The sequence below is a fragment of the Stegostoma tigrinum genome, chromosome 3 (assembly GCF_030684315.1).
Source record: "Stegostoma tigrinum isolate sSteTig4 chromosome 3, sSteTig4.hap1, whole genome shotgun sequence".
Taxonomy (NCBI): domain Eukaryota; kingdom Metazoa; phylum Chordata; class Chondrichthyes; order Orectolobiformes; family Stegostomatidae; genus Stegostoma; species Stegostoma tigrinum.
The window spans coordinates 59,736,686-59,755,252 of record NC_081356.1 but is presented as its reverse complement, the minus strand read 5'-3'; the positions used below and the strand labels follow the sequence as shown (position 1 = coordinate 59,755,252).

The window sequence follows — 18,567 nt, the reverse complement described above, 5'->3', positions numbered from 1 at the left end:
TTAACCTAAGGTGGCATTCGTGCAATAATTAAAGATTACCTTGGTTTAGATGAAGATTTGAATCTGTTTGGAGATGAGAATAGCAGCAAAAAGAAGACACTAATGGGAGTAGTTTACATGCTCCCTAACAGTAGTGGCAGGATGACACAAAGTATATAAGAATAACCGTTTTAAGTTAATTAGAGGAGCAGAGAAGAAGAGGACTCACAGAGACAGGTATTCAACAAAGACTCTTATACAAGTCATCAGTACTGCCCAAGAAGAGCAGACAAGAAAAGAATAAACAGTCAGAGACAGAGCTAGATTTATTGGAGCTGACTGAAATTGGTTCTGCTGTACTACAAAGAAAGGAGCTGGCTGTTCAGTGAGTCTTTGATAAGTGATTAAGGTCTTTTCTATCTGTACATTTTATCACAGAATACCAATTGGTAGTGAAGCTAATAAAATGTATGAAATCATTAAATAAATTAATGCCTTGCATTTAGAAAAATGCAAGGTATTTGGGAAGAATCAGCATAGTTTTGTCAGAGTGAAATCATGTTTAAGTGAATTTGAGTTCTTTGATGAAATGACATGCACCATGGCTTTCCAAAAGACATCTCATAAGGTGCCGCATCAAAGAAAATTGAGGAAATTTAAAGCTTGCGGTATAGGGATAACATACTAGTATAGAAAGAAGATTGGCTAGATCACTGAAAATAGATGGTAAGCATAAATTTGATTGGTTGGATGTGTTGATACAGTCACATAGAGATGTCAATTTATTTTTGTAATTTACACCAATGACTTAGATGAGGGGAGTGAAGACATGATAGCTAAATCCGTAGATGATATTACAATAGATAGGAAACTATGGTGTGAAGAAGACATAAGGAATTTGCAGAATAATATACATAGCTTGGGAAAATGGGCAGAAATCTGGCAGATGGAATGTAATGTGGAAAATGTAAAGTTTTTTGACTTTGGTGGAAATAATAAAAGATGCAGAATTCCTAAATACAAAAGGATTTCTGGCACATGAGTCATGAAATGTTAGTATGCAGATATAACATGCAATTGAAAAGGCTAATAGTGTACCAGAATTTCAGAATGCATAGGGCCTGATGAGTTTAATGACATGAATTTGATTCAACTTGTTTGTCTAGTAGAGTAGCGCAGCTGAGAAGACGAGATGAGAAGGAGGAGGAGAGCGAGAGAAATTGCAAGGTTTGTGGGTCAGCTGGGCAATCTGGGGGAGAAGGTCAATTGATCACAGTATGAAGGAGAGCAAGGGCTGGTGGTATGACGGTCAATAAGAGGAAGAATGACAGCTCACTAGTAATCATCTTGAATAACACTGACAAAGTGCCCCTTTTTAAATTCACTTCTGGGATGTAGTGTTACTGGATAGGTCAGCAATTATGGCCTACCCTTATTTACAATAGAGAAAATGCAGGTGCCTTATCTACTGCTATACATTTCCTGTAGATATTCCCATCATGGGTAGATAGAGACATTCATAACCCATGAAGAAAACTTGTAAAATGCAGTTCAGGAGGGAATTGCAGGATTTTGATCCAGCAACATCAAAGGAATGGTGATGTATTTTCAAATCAAGGTAGTGAACAGCTTGGAGGGAAACTTGCAGGTTGTAGTGCTCGTGTGCATTTACTGCCTTTTCCCTTCTAGTTGGTAGTGGTCATGGGTTTGGAAGGTGCTAAGTAAGTAACCTTGGTGAATTTCAAGTGTACCTTGTAGATGGTAGGCACTGCTCGAAACGAACACCAATGGTAGTTGGAGCAAATTTTTGTGGATGTGGTGCCAATGAAGCAGGTGCGGCATGGTGGCTCAGTAGTTAGCACTGCTACCTCACAGTGCCAGGAACCTGGGTTTGATTCCACCCTTGGGCAACTGTCTATTTGGAGTTTTCACATTCTCCTCACATCGGTGTAGGTTTCTTCAGGGGGCCCTGGTTTCCTTCCACAATACCAAGATGTTTAGGTTAGGTGGATCCACCATGCTAGATTGCCCATCGTGTCCATGGATGTGCAGACTATGTAGATTAGCCATGGGAAATGCAGAGTTACAGAGATAGAGCAGAGGGCTGAGTTTGGGTGGTATGCTGTTTGGGGGACCGGTGTGGACCCGATGGGCTGAATGGCTTCCACACTGTTGGGACTGTATGATTCCTTGTCCTGGATCGTGTCAAATGTCTTGAATATTATTGGAGCTGAACTTATTCATGGAAGTTGGGAGCATTTCATCACGATCCTGACTTGTGCCTCATAGATGGTGAGCAGACTCTGTGTGCGGGGCACAAGGTAAGTTATCCACTGCACGATTTGTAGCATCTTACAAGCTCTTGCAGCCAAAGAATTTATATAACTAGGTCAGTTTCTGGTCCACAGTAAACCTAGGATGCTGACAGTGGGAGTTTTACAATGATAATGCTGTTTTACATCAAGGGATGATGGTTAGCTTTTGTCTTCTTGGAAATGGTCATTGCCTGGCACTTGTGTGGCATGAATGTTATTGCGACCTGACAGCTCAAACCTGGATTTTATTCAGACCTTGTTTCATTTGGGCATTGACTGCATGAAAGCTCCTGCTCCTCCTGGCTCACAGCAGTGGTGAAAAATATGTTTACTTACTTGTATGTGTAATTCTCACCTTCATTCAAATGCCACATTTACACAAGCATGAAAATCCCACCTGCTGTGGCCAAATTCACCTGGCTGTTAAAATCTGTGAGACAGTCCCTCATTAATCTGGTTAAACTACTGTCCTGCTTTTACAAAAGTTGGATACTTCTTCACCACATTCAACTAATCTGGTTCAAGTAGAATGGGGTAAATTTTGTGACCGGTGTTGTTTTTTGGATTTTAATGTAATTATTACCCCACTCTGCCTCACCAATCACTCTCTCAACCATCTTCAATGTTGAAATTTTCCACTTAGTCACCAATAAGACTTTTAACAGTTGGTGCTGATTTTTCTGCGTTGTCATTTATTGACGTTTTGTTCCAATAATTATAATTCTACTGCATTTATCCTCTTGACGAAGAAGTTTATTTGTTGAGTTTGTGAGCCTCAACCTTCAACTAGGAATAATTTTAAATTAGCCTTACTAGCTGTAGATTTGGTTAAAATTAAATGTGCTCCCTCGCGGGAGTACATTGAGTTGAAAGGAACTCATAAACAGTATTTCCTAGGTGTGTTGTGGCAGAATAAACTCTGCTGAGTTAGCCACTCACAGTGCTTAGAATTCCGCATTTTAGAATTGTAGAGATGCTTCGACTCCTCACGTGTAAAGTATGAATCTACAACTTCCATGAGGATCGCTTAATCTTTTGTCATGCTTAAGCCCTGGATTATATTGTAGTAATGATTACAATATTATGAAGTATAAAATTATTTAAATTGTCACTTCAACCAGAAACAAATGTCTCTATCAGTACACCTAGAAAGAATTGTAAAGCAACAATACTAAGAAATGAATGTAAAGTATTCTAATTTACTTAAAAGTGTGAAATAACTCACCCCTTAAGTGTTGGATATTCAAACAAATAAAATGCTAAGATTATACTTGTAAAGAAGAAATTGCAGTTTTTGTCATGTCTCAGCTCTAAGGTAATTTTACCTAAGACTGCTACTTCCTGCTTGGTCAGTGATGGCCAAGTTTGACTTCATGCTTCCCAGAGGTCAGATTTCAATAGCATTTCATCCTTTGGGGGAACTGTCATTTTAGAATTATTTTTAAGAGTAAACAGCATCCACAAGTCCATGTGCTTTGCAGCTTGCCTTAAGTCTCGTGGTTCACATCAAAACAGCTTCAGGGCCTTGTGCAAAGCTGTTTACTGCTTTACTTCTGGCAAATATTCAAATTCTGCATTAGTTGGTTTGAATGCATAACATTTTAAGAAGGAAAGTATATACAACAAAAAAAAATCAGAAAAAAAACAGGAGATCAGCTTTATGGTTCAAAAGAAGGAAAACAATACTGTAACAATAAAAGTTGGACAAAAATTCATAACAAGAGTTTGAGGAATTTGTTCAATCAAAAGTTATAGTGAAATTTTAATGTAAACCAAGAGAAAACGCATTGTGGTCAGGATTCTCTGTTCCATTAATTTTAAAATTCTTGTCCATGGTTTCTTCCATGAATTTGTTGCATCCTAACTCTGTTCTCTTCAAGCCTGATATCGCCTTCTAATGTTATATTCTTCTTACTAGCCTATGTCCATCTTTTCTTTTTTTGTATAACTATGAATGGAATAGCTTTACAAAATATACGTAATTATATCCCACAGAGCTAACCCCTGTAATTAATTTTCCTATGTTGTGTGTTTTGTCATCACTGCCTACTTCCAGACAACTGAAGGCAACAACATGCAGAAGTCATTAATTAAATGGCTCCTTTTCAAATCCAGTCAGATCTTCACAGAAAAAAATGAAAACAAAATTTAATGACATTGGTGCAATAGAGGTATCTATGATAGATTTGACTTCCTGTCACAGTCCTGGAATAAAGGACTGTTTGAGTGTACACCAGCTCCTCTTTACCCTCTCCAAGGCTATCTTATAACCTCACCCCACCAACATTTCAAACATAATGGCACATGAAAGGCGTTCTATCTGAATAACCTCTAATTCAACATCTAAAATTAAAAGGTTGTTATAGTTAAGATCAGCTTCACTGAAATATGAACTGACATCCTAATCATTCAGTATTATTATCCATAGGAAAAGTTCTCCAACTCCAATATTTGCATGTGTTGTTATAACATTAACTCACAATGGGATACTTTTTGACTTGGTGGTGTACACAGATATTTGTGAGCTGACAACCAATTTTACATCTTCCGTGATTTGTATTTCTGTTCACTTCAATGGAAGTAAAATATGGAAGAGATCTAAAATACACAATTGACTTTATTACCTGTTTAAATCATTGTAAATAGTCAAGATGACATAAGTATGCCCAGCTTATCTACTTGTATTTTAAAGAAAAAGGTAGAACGATAGAATTATACAGAAAAGAAGGAGATCATTAGGTCTACTGCATCTGGCCAATCCAATTATTCTTTACCCTACAAAAGTTTTCACTTCAGGTATTTACCCAGTTCCCTTTCAGATGTTTTTAAATCTACTTCTGCCACACTGTGAGGTAGCCTGTTCCATATCAGCTTTGATTCTTTTGCCAATTGCACCAAATATTACCTTAAAAGTAATCTTAAATCTGTGTCATATAAAGGCAAAATACTGCAGCTGCTGGAAATCTGAAACAAAGGCACAGAATTTTGGGGAGACTCAGCTGGCTTCATCTGTGGACAGAAAAGTTGTATTAATGTTTTAAGTCCGATATGATTCTTCTTCAAGGATTTGTCTCATCTGGGTACCAATGCCCCTACTGCTGGAAACGAATTCTCCATAACTTGAACACAATTAATTAATCTCCATCTAATAAAAATAACCAATTTACTCCAGAACTCAGGAAAGGTCATAGCCAGGACCTGCAGGAGGCCCCAAGAAATCATAGAATGAGGAAGGTCAGGGGTATTGGGTGGGTCACATTTGCCAACTTTTGGTAATTGCTGAGGCAGTCTAAAGATATAGCCGGACAATTTATCTGCTCTTCTAGAGACTGTAGCTTCTGTTTTGTTCTTTTAAAGTCTTCTGTATGTGGCACCTGGATGATCAGAATTAGCAGACAAGGTTCAAAACTTGCAAGTTGGCTAGAAAGAGAGATAGAGACCCACAGAAGGGTTATACATCTTCAGTGTCCCATGGATCTATCCTCATCAGCAGCAAAAACAATTGCTTAAACACATAGATGGCAAGTTGACTTGTAACAACGAGCTGAATTTGACCAAAATTCAGCTAAGTGTCAATTTCAGGGAGTTTCATGGAGGTTTTCCTCTGTGAATTTTAATGAGTTATCACAAGCAATTCTCTGCTTCTGACCTCAGTGTATTTGTATCCTGTATCATGATATTTCTCTCATGCCATCTTGTGCTCACCAGTGGTAGAAATATGCATCAGAAATAATGGGAACTGCAGATGCTGGAGAATCTGAGATAACAAAGCATGGAGCTGGATGAACACAGCAGGCCAAGCATCATCTTAGCATCCTAAGATGCTGCTTGGCCTGCTGTAGAAATATGCATCACTGCTGAGATTTTCTGGGATTCCTACTTTTGATGTCATATGTCCTAAGTGTGCAGCCAGCCATAAATAGCCCTTCACAGTAGATATATTGGGAGGGGTACAAAAAAACTTCTGAAGGTACATATACATAGATCAGAGACTCTGGTAGCAATACTCCATAGGCTGCCTAACAGTAATTGTATGGTGGGATAAAGAATAAATCAAGAATTAATGAGGGCATGTAACAAAGGCAGTACATTAATCATGGGTGATTTCAATCTTTATGTAGATTGGGAAAATCCAATTTACAAAGGTAACCATGAGAGAGATTTCAGAGGGTGTTTTTGTGATAGTTGCCTGGAACAATGTTTTGGATTCAAACAAGGATCAGACTAATATAGATGTAGTGATGTGAAATGTGGCAAATTTAATAAATGACCTGAGAGTGAAAGATCCCCAAGGAAGCAGTGACCATAACATGGTAGAATTTAACACGCAGTTTAAAAGGAAGGAACTCGGGTTGGAAGCCACTGTACTAAGCATAAATAAGGGTAATTACAAAAAAGTGAGGGCACAGTTGGCTGGAATGGACTAGGAAAGTACAGCAAAGATACTGAAGGAACAATGGCAGAACTTTAAGAAAATAGTTCATAGCTCATAGCAAAGAGGTATCTCAGTGAGAAAGAGGACTTCTAGGAAGGAGCTAAGTGAACTACGGTTAACCAGGGAAGTTAAAGCTATCATTAGATTGAAAGAATTTGTCAAATATTAGAGGTATGCCAGAGGACAAGTAAGGCTTTTTGTCAACCAACAGAAGATGACAAAAAAAAGGAAGTCGACAAACTTTGAAGAACATAGAACATAGAACTCAGAACAGTACAGGCCCTTTGACCCAAGATATTGTGCCGAACTATTACCCTAATCCTAATGTCTATCTAACCTCCACCACTACCTTATACTATCATTCATATGCCTATCTAATAGCCGCTTAAATGCCCCCTAATGAAGCCGACTCCACTACCCTCTCCAGCAATGTATTCCAAGCCCCTGCTGCTCTCTGAGTAAAGAACCTATCTCTGACATCTCTCCTGTATCTAGCTCCACTCACTTTAAAACTATGCCCCTCATAATAGCTACCTCCACCCTAAGAAAAGGTCTCTGGCTGTCCACTCTATCTGTACCTCTGATTATTTTGTACACAATAATTTTGTACACAGAATGAGAATGAACATGGAGGAATAATAATGGGTAATCAGAAAGTGGCAGAGGAATTGAATTTGTACTTTGCATCTGTCTTTGCAGTAGAAGACAATAATAACATTCTACAAATACTAGATAATCAAGAGACAAAAGGGGGAGAGGACCATGGCAGTTTAAGAAGGCAGCTAAACACCGCCTTCTTAAGGGGAACCCTAACTCTGGTTAGCTAGTGATGCCCATGTCCTATGAATGAATAAAAAAATCTACAATAACTACATGAGAGAAAAAGTACTGAATACTAATGGGACTAAAGACTAGTAAGTCCCCTGTTCCTGATGGATGCATCCCAGGATATTAAATCCTTAGATTCTGAAAAAGTCCTAATATGATACTTTATTTAAAAAGGAAAGAGACAAAACGTCTGTTATTGGGAAAATATTAGAGTTATTATATAAGATGTCAGAAGATCAAGCAGAATCAACATGGTTTCATAAAAGGGAAATCATGCCTGACAAATTTATTAGCATTCTTTAAGAAGGTAACAAGCAGTATAGATAAGTGAGAAGCAGTGGATATAATATATTTGGATTTCCAGAAGTCATTCAATAAGATACCACACATTAGACTATTTGATAACATAAGAGCTCACATTGTTGGAGGTAGTATATTAGCATGAATAACAGAATTGGCTAACAAATATAAGAAAGAGAGTCGGGATAAGGGGTGTATTTTCAAGATGGAAGTGTTGAAGTTGTGGAGTACCACTGGGATTGGTGCTGGGGTCATAAATGGTTACAACATATCAATGACCCTAATGGGGGAAGCGAATGTACTTTAGTCAAGCTTGTTAATCTCTTAAAACCTGATGGTGAGGCAAATGGTGAGGACAACACAAAGAGTCTATAGAGGTATATAGACAGGTTAAGCAAGTAGGCTAAAACTAGACAGAATATAATGTGGGAACTTTGACAGGAAGAATAAGGGGGCTGAATATTGTTTAAACTGAGACAGACTGCTGAAACAGGCAGAGTCTTTGTGCATGAATCACGAAATGAAACTTGCATTCAAGATCAATGGGAGTAGAAAGAGTAAGTATTATATTTGCCTTAATTTCAAAAGGAATAAGTGATTAGTCACGGGAGGTTTTGCTAAAGCTATGCGAGGCACAAGACAGACTACAAAAAACAATGCTGGAGAAACTCAGTTCTGAAAAAGAGTCATGTTGAACTCAAAATGTTACCTTCATTCTCACTACAGATCCTGTCAGATCAGATGAGCTTCTTCTGCATTTTCTGAGTTTGTTTCAGATTTCCAGCATCGGTAGCCATTTACCAAAATACTAGTAAGACCACAACTGGAATACTGTGAACAGTTTTAGGTCTCTTATCTAAGGAAAGATGTACTGGCATTGGAGCCACCCAGAGAAGGTTCACTGACCTAGTACCAGGCATGAAGGACTGTCTTATGAGGAGAGTTTGATTTGGTGTGGCCTGTACTCATTGGAATTTAGAAGGATGAAAGGTGACCTTATTGAAACAGAAGACAGTAGGAATTTCTTCTCCAGAGGGTAGACAATCTGTGGAATTCTTTGCTGCAGAAAGTGATGGAGGCTGGGTCGTGACGTATATTCAAGGCTGAGATAGACTGATCTTTAACTAGTAAATAGATGGAGTGTTCTGAGGAAAAGACAGGAAAGTGAATTTTAAGGTTATCAAATTAGCTATGATCTCATTGAATGGTAATGCAGACTTCCTGGGCTGAACGGGCTGCTTCTCCTCCTACATCTCATTGTTTTATGGTCTACACTTGACGAGGAGTCAGGGGAATTATGGAAAGCAAGTGTAAAATGTTTCAGCACCTTCAAATGTCATTATTAGGTGTTGTATTATAGATATGTTATGGAACAGTGATTCATCATAGAGGTCTGTCCTCCAGGCTAATTGACCCTCATAATGACCAGCAGTGTATAACTGGTGACATGCAATTGTCGGAAATGTCATAATGCATTATAATGTAAAAAAAACCTGTCAGCATTGCATCTTATTTCTTTTTTACATCATAAAATTATATAATAAAAAGTATTACCATCTTCCATATAATAAGCGTATTTTAACATGGAAATAAATTCAGCAAACCAGCAAACAGATGAATTTCTGTCACTTACAATCATGGACAGAAATCATCGATGAGGCAGGTTAGAGTTGGCTTGAATTCCTTGAACTTTGATTCTCACTGCAATGATTTATGCAAGAATTAATCAAAACTTGGTGGGGTAGCAGAGATAACAATGAGCTGCACCTGAGTTAAGTGTTAAGCCCTTTACGAGTGGGGAGGCAGGAAGGATATTGGTCAGAAAAAATAAAAGTGAAAATATAATTGGACGGCTACTATTAGAATGTCAGTGGCCATTCCTTCCACTACTAATAACCTGTCATTTGGGCTATTGTATTTCAATGTGTTTTGGTTTCCACTTGCTGGTAACTCGTGCACGACCGTTCCATCCATTATTTTATGATAACATACAGGGTCCATGACCTGTGATTGCTTTTTAGCACAAACATCCATCAAATAGTGCCCATCGACAGTTTTACAGCTACTGGATGATTTCATAAGCTTGAGTACTTTATAAGTACATTCATGTTAAACTGGAAAGTGGATAATTAAAATCACAGTGTCCTATTTTAAAGCTTGACTGAGCTGTAAAGCAACACTGTAGTGGAACTTGGGGCAATAAACTGCAACCTCTTGTACCCAATTTTTTGGTTGACAGATGTGCCCTTAGAACTCCAAATTCACATTCACTCTGTGTGCAGAATTTCAGAGTGAATCAAACTGAAAGTAATCCATATTCATTTAATCAGAGATAATGGGAACTGCAGATGCTGGAGAATCCGAGATAACAAAGTGTGGAGCTGGATGAACACAGCTGGCCAAGCAGCATCTTAGGAGCACAAAAGCTGACGTTTCCGGCCTAGATTCTTCACCCAAAACGTCAGCTTTTATGCTCCTAAGATGCTGCTTGGCTGCTGTGTTTGTCCAGATCCACACTTTGTTATCTCACATGCATTTAATGACTGTCAGAAATATGCAATTGAGCTGGCAACACTGATTGGTCCTCAATGCTCCATCTAACTACAGATGGTCAAATGCATGTTCAACTAGAAGAAGGAACTCCCACCTTCACTATTTAAAAAGATCATCAGCTACTTGTAGATTAGTTGTTGGTTAGTTTCCTCTGGTTGTTACTCCAATTCTACAAGTTTTAAATGGTTTGTGTTGTTTCAAATTGCAGTAATCGACAGAGAGTGATGTGGCAGTTACTAAAGGATTTTATGCTGGTTGCCAGGCTTCTACATGAAACAGTTGCCCTCAGAAATTAATCTGAAAGTTGCCATTCGTCTTTGTACATATTGTGGCAGGGAGGGTGAACCATTGCCACTTGGTATGGGATAAGCTGTGCCTGTTCTCCAGCTGCTGCCTCCATTTTTGCACAATCATGTCCTGTAAGAGAGAAGGAAGTATTTCAAAGAGAGTGATAAAATCTGCTTGAGTGGAAAGCTGGAAGTATATACAAGCTTTGAGATGTAGATGTGAGCTTTGCAATGTGTGACTATGAGCATTAAGCACGTCTGCTGATTGGCTAAGATTGTGGGTAGATGAGTAATAAGAGTATGGTGAATTGCACAGTACTGCAGCTGAGTGGTGCATTTGGCACAATTTGACACTTAAAGATGTATTCATTGACCTTGACCACTTGTATGTGGACTTAGGGCAACACTGCATACAGTTCCTCCGGGCTTGATTCATATCATTCACCAACATAGCTATCTGCTTCCACTACCCTTTGGTTGTGTGTCTGGAGGGCCTCCAGCAATTGCAGAGCATGTAGTCTCTGGTCCAACTTCACCAATGTCTCTAGTGCAACCTTTGAAGTCTTGAAACACACACTCTTTCATCTCCTGTCGTTCTTCACAAGTTACTTCTCAAAGAACTCCCAAAACCAACTGCAGCCACAGTGCAGCTCTTCAAGCAACACTACTCAGTCACACAACATTTGCCCTCCCATTCACCCCATTAGTGGCAATCAACAGCATTGTTAAAACTGACTGGATGCTGAAATTCTTGAAATAAGCCAGCAACATGAAATCAGTATGCTTGTGATTTAACAATTGTAGTTTTAGAAATTCATGAATACTTTTGAGGAAACAAAAAACTTTCCAATTGCCACAATTGCATTAAAATGCTTCATGACTACTAAGTGAGTGAATTACTAGTGCAACACTTTAGCAGTTAAATCTTAGATAATAAAATGTGAGGCTGGAAGAACACAGCAGGCCAAGCAGCATCTCAGGAGCACAAAAGCTGATGTTTCGGGCCTAGACCCTTCATCAGAGAGGGGGATGGGGAGAGGGAACTGGAATAAATAGGGAGAGAGGGGGAGGTGGACCGAAGATGGAGAGTAAAGAAGATAGGTGGAGAGAGTGTAGGTGGGGAGGTAGGGAGGGGATAGGACGGTCCAGGGAAGACGGACAGGTCAAGGAGGTGGGATGAGGTTAGTAGGTAGCTGGGGGTGCGGCTTGGGGTGGGAGGAAGGGATGGGTGAGAGGAAGAACCGGTTAGGGAGGCAGAGACAGGTTGGACTGGTTTTGGGATGCAGTGGGTGGTGGGGGGGGGGGGGGGGGGGAAGAGCTGGGCTGGTTGTGTGGTGCAGTGGGGGGAGGGGACGAACTGGGCTGGTTTAGGGATGCAGTAGGGGAAGGGGAGATTTTGAAACTGGTGAAGTCCACATTGATACCATATGGCTGCAGGGTTCCCAGGCGGAATATGAGTTGCTGTTCCTGCAACCTTCGGGTGGCATCATTGTGGCAGTGCAGGAGGCCCATGATGGACATGTCATCTAGAGAATGGGAGGGGGAGTGGAAATGGTTTGCGACTGGGAGGTGCAGTTGTTTGTTGCGAACTGAGCGGAGGTGTTCTGCAAAGCGGTCCCCAAGCCTCCGCTTGGTTTCCCCAATGTAGAGGAAGCCGCACCGGGTACAGTGGATGCAGTATACCACATTGGCAGATGTGCAGGTGAACCTCTGCTTAATGTGGAATGTCATCTTGGGGCCTGGGATGGGGGTGAGGGAGGAGGTGTGGGGACAAGTGTAGCATTTCCTGCGGTTGCCGGGGAAGGTGCCGGGTGTGGTGGGGTTGGAGGGCAGTGTGGAGCGAACAAGGGAGTCACGGAGAGAGTGGTCTCTCCGGAGAGCTGACAGGGGAGGGGATGGAAAAATGTCTTGGGTGGTGGGGTCGGATTGTAAATGGCGGAAGTGTCGGAGGATAATGCGTTGTATCCGGATGTTGTATCCACACAACCAGCCCAGCTCTTCCCCCCTCACCCACTGCATCCCAAAACCAGTTCAACCTGTCTCTGCCTCCCTAACCGGTTCTTCCTCTCACCCATCCCTTCCTCCCACCCCAAGCCGTACCCCCAGCTACCTACTAACCTCATCCCACCTTCTTGACCTGTCCGTCTTCCCTGGACCGTCCTATCCCCTCCCTACCTCCCCACCTATCTTCTTTACTCTCCATCTTCGGTCCGCCTCCCCCTCTCTCCCTATTTATTCCAGTTCCCTCTCCCCATCCCCCTCTCTGATGAAGGGTCTAGGCCCGAAACGTCAGCTTTTGTGCTCCTGAGATGCTGCTTGGCCTGCTGTGTTCATCCAGCCTCACATTTTATTATCTTGGAATTCTCCAGCATCTGCAGTTCCCATTATCTCAGCAGTTAAATCTTCTTGTGTGATGCTCCTCCTTACTATAGGCTAATACTGTGGTGAAACAGCACTCCTGTTGTTCTGCCCTATTATGTTGCTTTCAGACATCATGAAGTAAACTGTATCTGCATAATAGGAGAAGCTTGCCCTTTTCTTCGAAACAGTATGTATTTTTTAAAATAATGATGTTTCCTGCCTAAAAGTAGGTTTATTGAGTTGGTGGTTCAAAGTTAAGGCAATGTGGAACGTATAAATAGTAGAGGCTTTGGTACCATAAAGTAGATTATTATCTTGGAATTACCTTTGTGTATTGAAATAGAACTATGCAACATACCTAGACGAAATCACTTGATCTATAATTTCACAAGAAATTAAATTATGCAAATAAACCAACATCAAAGTACACAGACAAAATTATGTCATATGAATGTGCTTAGTGCTCATACAATGTAGCACAACATGGACAAGGATCATGACTTTGCATTATATTCAACACCACATCAGTGCTCTAATAGCTTTTTGCTTTCAGCAAATGTGCATATTAGGGTGGCATGTTCAGTATCTGCCCAATTGCACCTGCACTACTGTTTCCAATTGAGCCTCGGGTCATTCCGCAATATCTGTGCCAAAGCTACTAAAGCTCATTCTAATAATGAGCTGCTCCATCTGCAGGGTGAACCAAGGGTCTGACCAGAATCTTTGGTTTTTATTTTTCTTGATAAATACCATTCTATAGTTTGCCTCTGCTTTCTAAAAAAATATAATTTTGAATTGCTTAACTTTAGGTGCCAAATAAGTTCAGATCTCCTTGTACTCTTGAAAATTGCTTTGAGCTAAATTTCCTTGTAGATCCTGTAATGAAACTAAAATGGAGGTTGCAATGGGAATTTCATGGTGGCTATGTTTCTGACAGTTGTAGTCTGGTTATTTTGAACATTTGAAGGCACAAATTCTTCTTGAAATGTAGTAAATGCAAGGGCTAGGGCAATGTCCACACTCTCACATTTCCAGCAGAAAACACAGGGTTAGCCTTTCAATTGTTTTTCAATGCTTCAGCTGTAGAAGTGAACTTGCTATTTTGACGGGGCAGTCGAAGGAAAAAGAAATAACCCTGATCATTTTCAGGGGTCCTTCCAGAAGGGAACAGATGGCAGATGTGCTTGTCACACTCAAATAGCATGCTGATATTCTGTCTAGACTCATGCAAGCGATGGCAAATTGGGAAAGGCATCAGAGAACTGCTGCTCCTGTAAAAGCATCACAGGGCTCTGAGATAAGAAACCTACTGACAGTAGAGAAAAAGGAGAAACAGGAAAATGATCTTGGCAACTAATAAAATGTGGAGCAACATTTTGGTGCAGAAGATCAATACTGTGTGACAGAGTGATTGCTCATTTTGACTTTGATAAACAATTAAGCGACCCCATTTAATCAGAATGACACAGTACTTGTACAATCTTTCAGAAATTAGCATTTGATTTATGTTAGACAATTTCAGGTAATCAATGTAATACATTTTTGGTAAACTATGACTAATGGATTTTCAAAATTGCATTTTCTAAATGCCATTAAGGTGTTCGAAATCGGTTGTTTGCGAATTAGCACTCTCTATAACCGTCAAAAGCCAAAAATAATCTTAGTTAATTCCACAACAATATACAAGCAACATCTTCCCAATTGAAGGTTTCAGAGAAGTTGAACAGGATTATGCAACCTGATGTTCAAGATAGATAGAGGAGGAAACATATTTTGAATTTGGGGCGTTTGTCCCTCATGGAGCTATCGTGCATCACCAGTCTGATCATTTGTAAGTGTGATAACTGTTGGGCTACCAGACATCTGTAATATCCTACCAAAATGTCAGGACATAAAGAACTAGTACCACCTACCAGAAATTTGAATCTCAAGCATTTGATAAGCCAGCATCAACCAGAACAGAGGATCAAAAAAAGTCTTGAAAAACCAATAGCATCAAATCAAATTTGGAAATGAAGGGTGGAATTTTTCTGGTGTGAACAATGGCAAGAAAATTAGGAAAATACAGAGAGAATGAAAAACAAGTCAGTACCTTGATGTCAACAAAAAAAATGTTGTATTTTCCACATTAGCCTTAAACAATGACTTCACTGAGTGGCCTCGGATTGGCTTTTGATTGGCTTCTTCCTGGGGAGAATGTCTGGCCAAGGGTTTTGATTCCACTGCAAGACCCAGCAAAGACCTCACCACTGCTCAGTTACTTTGGTTTTGCAGGTCTTCTGTGGAAGAGACAGCTGGCAGGCAAGAACCAAACGAGCAAAAGATTCCATCCACAATGTCTAATTGGTCTTAATGTTCTTTTAATTACCCCTTTTATTTAGGTTTTTCTTGACTTTACTTGCCAATATTTTATTAGGTTCTCTCTTAGCTTGCCTGTCTTTCATTTCATGCTTTCTTTTATTGTGCTGCTTTGAGCTTTTTCCAGCATTGAGCTTTTGTTAATGCCATTGTCATTTTTTGTGCCTTATATCACTTTGGTGTTCTATAACCATTAATTGAACGGAGATTAGCTAATCCATCCAAATTCTTTATAGGAGCATATTGGTTCTGCATCCTAGACAATAGGTGCAGGAGTAGGCCATCACCCCCTTCAAGCCAGCATCCTCTTTGCTTTCTCCTTGAATGCTTCCAACTACTCACATTGATTTACCCTTGATAGTTGTTTTCAGTCCACATTTACCAAATCGTATCTCACTGTCATAAATTTAGACTTCCCGTGGTATAAAATTCAGTTCTTGAGCCATCTTTATCCATTATCATTACTAGCCTCAAACTAATCGAACTGTAAAAACAGAATGCTACAACTACGAGAGATATGAAATAAAAGTAGAAAATTCTAAAGAAACTCGGCTGCTCTGGCAGTGTTTATGGAGAGAGAAACAGAGTTAATGGTTCACATCCAGTGGATTGAACTTTGCAATTGAGAATCAACACTCTTCTTTAACATATTGTCTTACCTTTGTAGAACTAACTCTTTCGAGTTGTCATGATAAGTGCAAGATACAAAGTTTTGACAAGGTGTCTTTTTTTTCTGCAATAAATAAGGAAATGGTGGAAGCATGGAATAGATATTTTCTGTCAGTTTTCATTGTGGAAGACACAAAGCTCATTCCAAGATTAGTTGAAAATTGAGGTGAAAAAAGGGGAAGGAAATTAAAACAACCTCAAGGAAAGAAGACAGAATGCAGAAAACAATAGCCCAATTGGCTTAGCATCTGACCGTGGAAAATGCTAAAATCCATTATTAAGTAGGTAATAGTAGGACATTTTCAAAATCATCATACAATCTGCCAGAGTCAACATAGCTTTGTGAAAGTGAAATTATGCTTGACAAACGTATGACAATTTTTTGACAAAATAAAGTGACTCATGACAAATCAGTAATTAAAATGTGTTTGGATTTCCAAAGGGCACTTGATAAAGTGCAAAATAAAAGGTGAAATGCAAGGTAAGAGTTTATGGTGTTTGGGTAATGTATTAGCATGAATTGAAGTTTAATTAGCCAAAAGGATACAGAGACTTATGTTAACTAGGTTATTTTCTGGTTGTCAACCTGTGATTAGCAGAATGTCACTGGTATTGGTGCTGGGTTTCAACTAATTACAGTCTATGTTAATGACTTGGATGAAGGGGCAAGGTGCTGATATCATAAATATAGATAGGAAAGTGATTTGTGAAGAGCTTACAAACAGCCTGCAAAGGAATATTGAGTGTTCAGTGTGTTTGGAAGTTGCAGACTTAGTGTAGTGGGGATACTCTGCAGGGGAAGTTGAGAGTTTAACCCCTCAGAATCATTACAGTTCGTGACTGCCAAAACCATTGTCTTTTTTAAGATTAATTTTAATGAAGTATTAACATTCCTTGTGCAATAAATCAAAAAATAAATTTCCACAATGATTTTCAAGACTATGTGACCATGCCTTGGAAAAAGAGCTGGTTGGTTTACAGCTATAAGATCTTCATAAGGGCAAGGCAGAGGCTTTTGAATTTATTTCTCTGAACAGAAATGCAAGGCAAAAATTGTTCACTCCAACTGATTTTAGTCAATTTTTGCATCAATGTCATTATAAAAAAAAAGTCTTGGACCATCATTTCTGAGCACTTTTCAAGTGAATGCTTTTTTTGTGGATGATTTGGTATTGGTGGCAGATTCAATTGAGCATTGAATGCATTTCAGTCTCCATTAGTTTTGGTTTCAAAAGTAAGAAGGCCGTAGCTCACATTACAAAGTGTCAAAAATCTATATTTCCAGAAATGTCATCTGTCAAACTCTATGAAATGAATTATGCTCATATCTCTCCTTTGAAATATCAAAATTTAAAGCAACAATATATTTTTATGTTCCTCTTTTTAAACCACGTATATTAAAAAGGCAACCAATGAAATATTAGATGTTCCTGGGCCTTTGCTCAAGACAAGCTCATTTTTCAATGCACTCTCATAATTACTTTCCATATGTCAACAGCAAAACTTTCATATTTTGCAGACCAACATACTAAATTCTGCCATGTGAACCAAAGCAACATTAAAAATTCTGAAAGCAATGTAACAAAAACAAAAATTCTCATTATGAAGCTTATGGACACTTCATTTGCTTCGCTTTGCACTTCTTTGTGAGTTGCCAGTTGTTTTGTGTCTGTGGCAGCTTTTTTGAAACTGTTTCTGCATGCTGTTTGTTGGCAGCAAGGGCAGTTAAATTGGATTGTGCAATAGTAATAGTAATACTAATATTAAAAGAATGTGCTCATTACAAAGATCTCAGTGTTCGCTCGCTAGGCAGAAAAAGTTGAAGCTTAATCTTTGAGGACTGATATTGCATTGCTCCAGAAACTTAATTAATATCTCATTCTCCAGCATTTAGATGCAGCGTTTCAATGAGTACAGATATTCACCAAATAAAATCTACTTATTTCCTTCAAAAAAATTCAGACTAGTGATCTGACCTTGTCTGTCATTAGTTCTGCTATTGAAGTACTTGCATTGTTTTATATATATATATGTATGTATAGGTTTGATGAATGTAAACTACTTCTAGGTCCTTCTTCAGTAATCAGCACAGATGATGATTCAGCCAGTCCATTACATCACGTAACGAATGGCAGCAATACTCCATCCTCCTCAGAAGGTGGACCCGATGCAGTTATCATTGGAATGACAAAGATTCCTGTGATTGAAAACCCGCAGTACTTCAGGAATTCTCATGGTTTACTCAAACCTGATACTTGTGAGTATTTCATTTTCAACACATTGCAAAGTGTGAATATTGTAAGTCATTGTGTATGCATGCACTGAACAGGAATTTCCATCAGGTTACTTTGCTTTTTCAATGGAACGTTCCTTACATCATCAAAACAAGCATAACGGATAGCAAAACATTTAAGCACAAAGTTCCATTAATCTCACTTGTTTTCAATCCTTCAAGGAGGCTCTGAAAATTAAATCAGTTCAT

At 39.2% G+C, this 18,567-nt stretch overlaps 1 protein-coding gene across 1 annotated transcript in view; it reads left to right on the top strand.

Moving 5' to 3' along the window:
• ntrk2a (neurotrophic tyrosine kinase, receptor, type 2a) overlaps nucleotides 1–18,567 on the top strand; it is a 252,771-nt gene that overhangs the window by 109,306 nt on the left and 124,898 nt on the right. Inside the window, exon 12 of the mRNA XM_048527298.2 lies at nucleotides 18,154–18,342. Coding sequence (XP_048383255.1) covers nucleotides 18,154–18,342 — 189 coding nt within the window. The remainder of the gene's footprint in view (nucleotides 1–18,153; nucleotides 18,343–18,567) is intronic.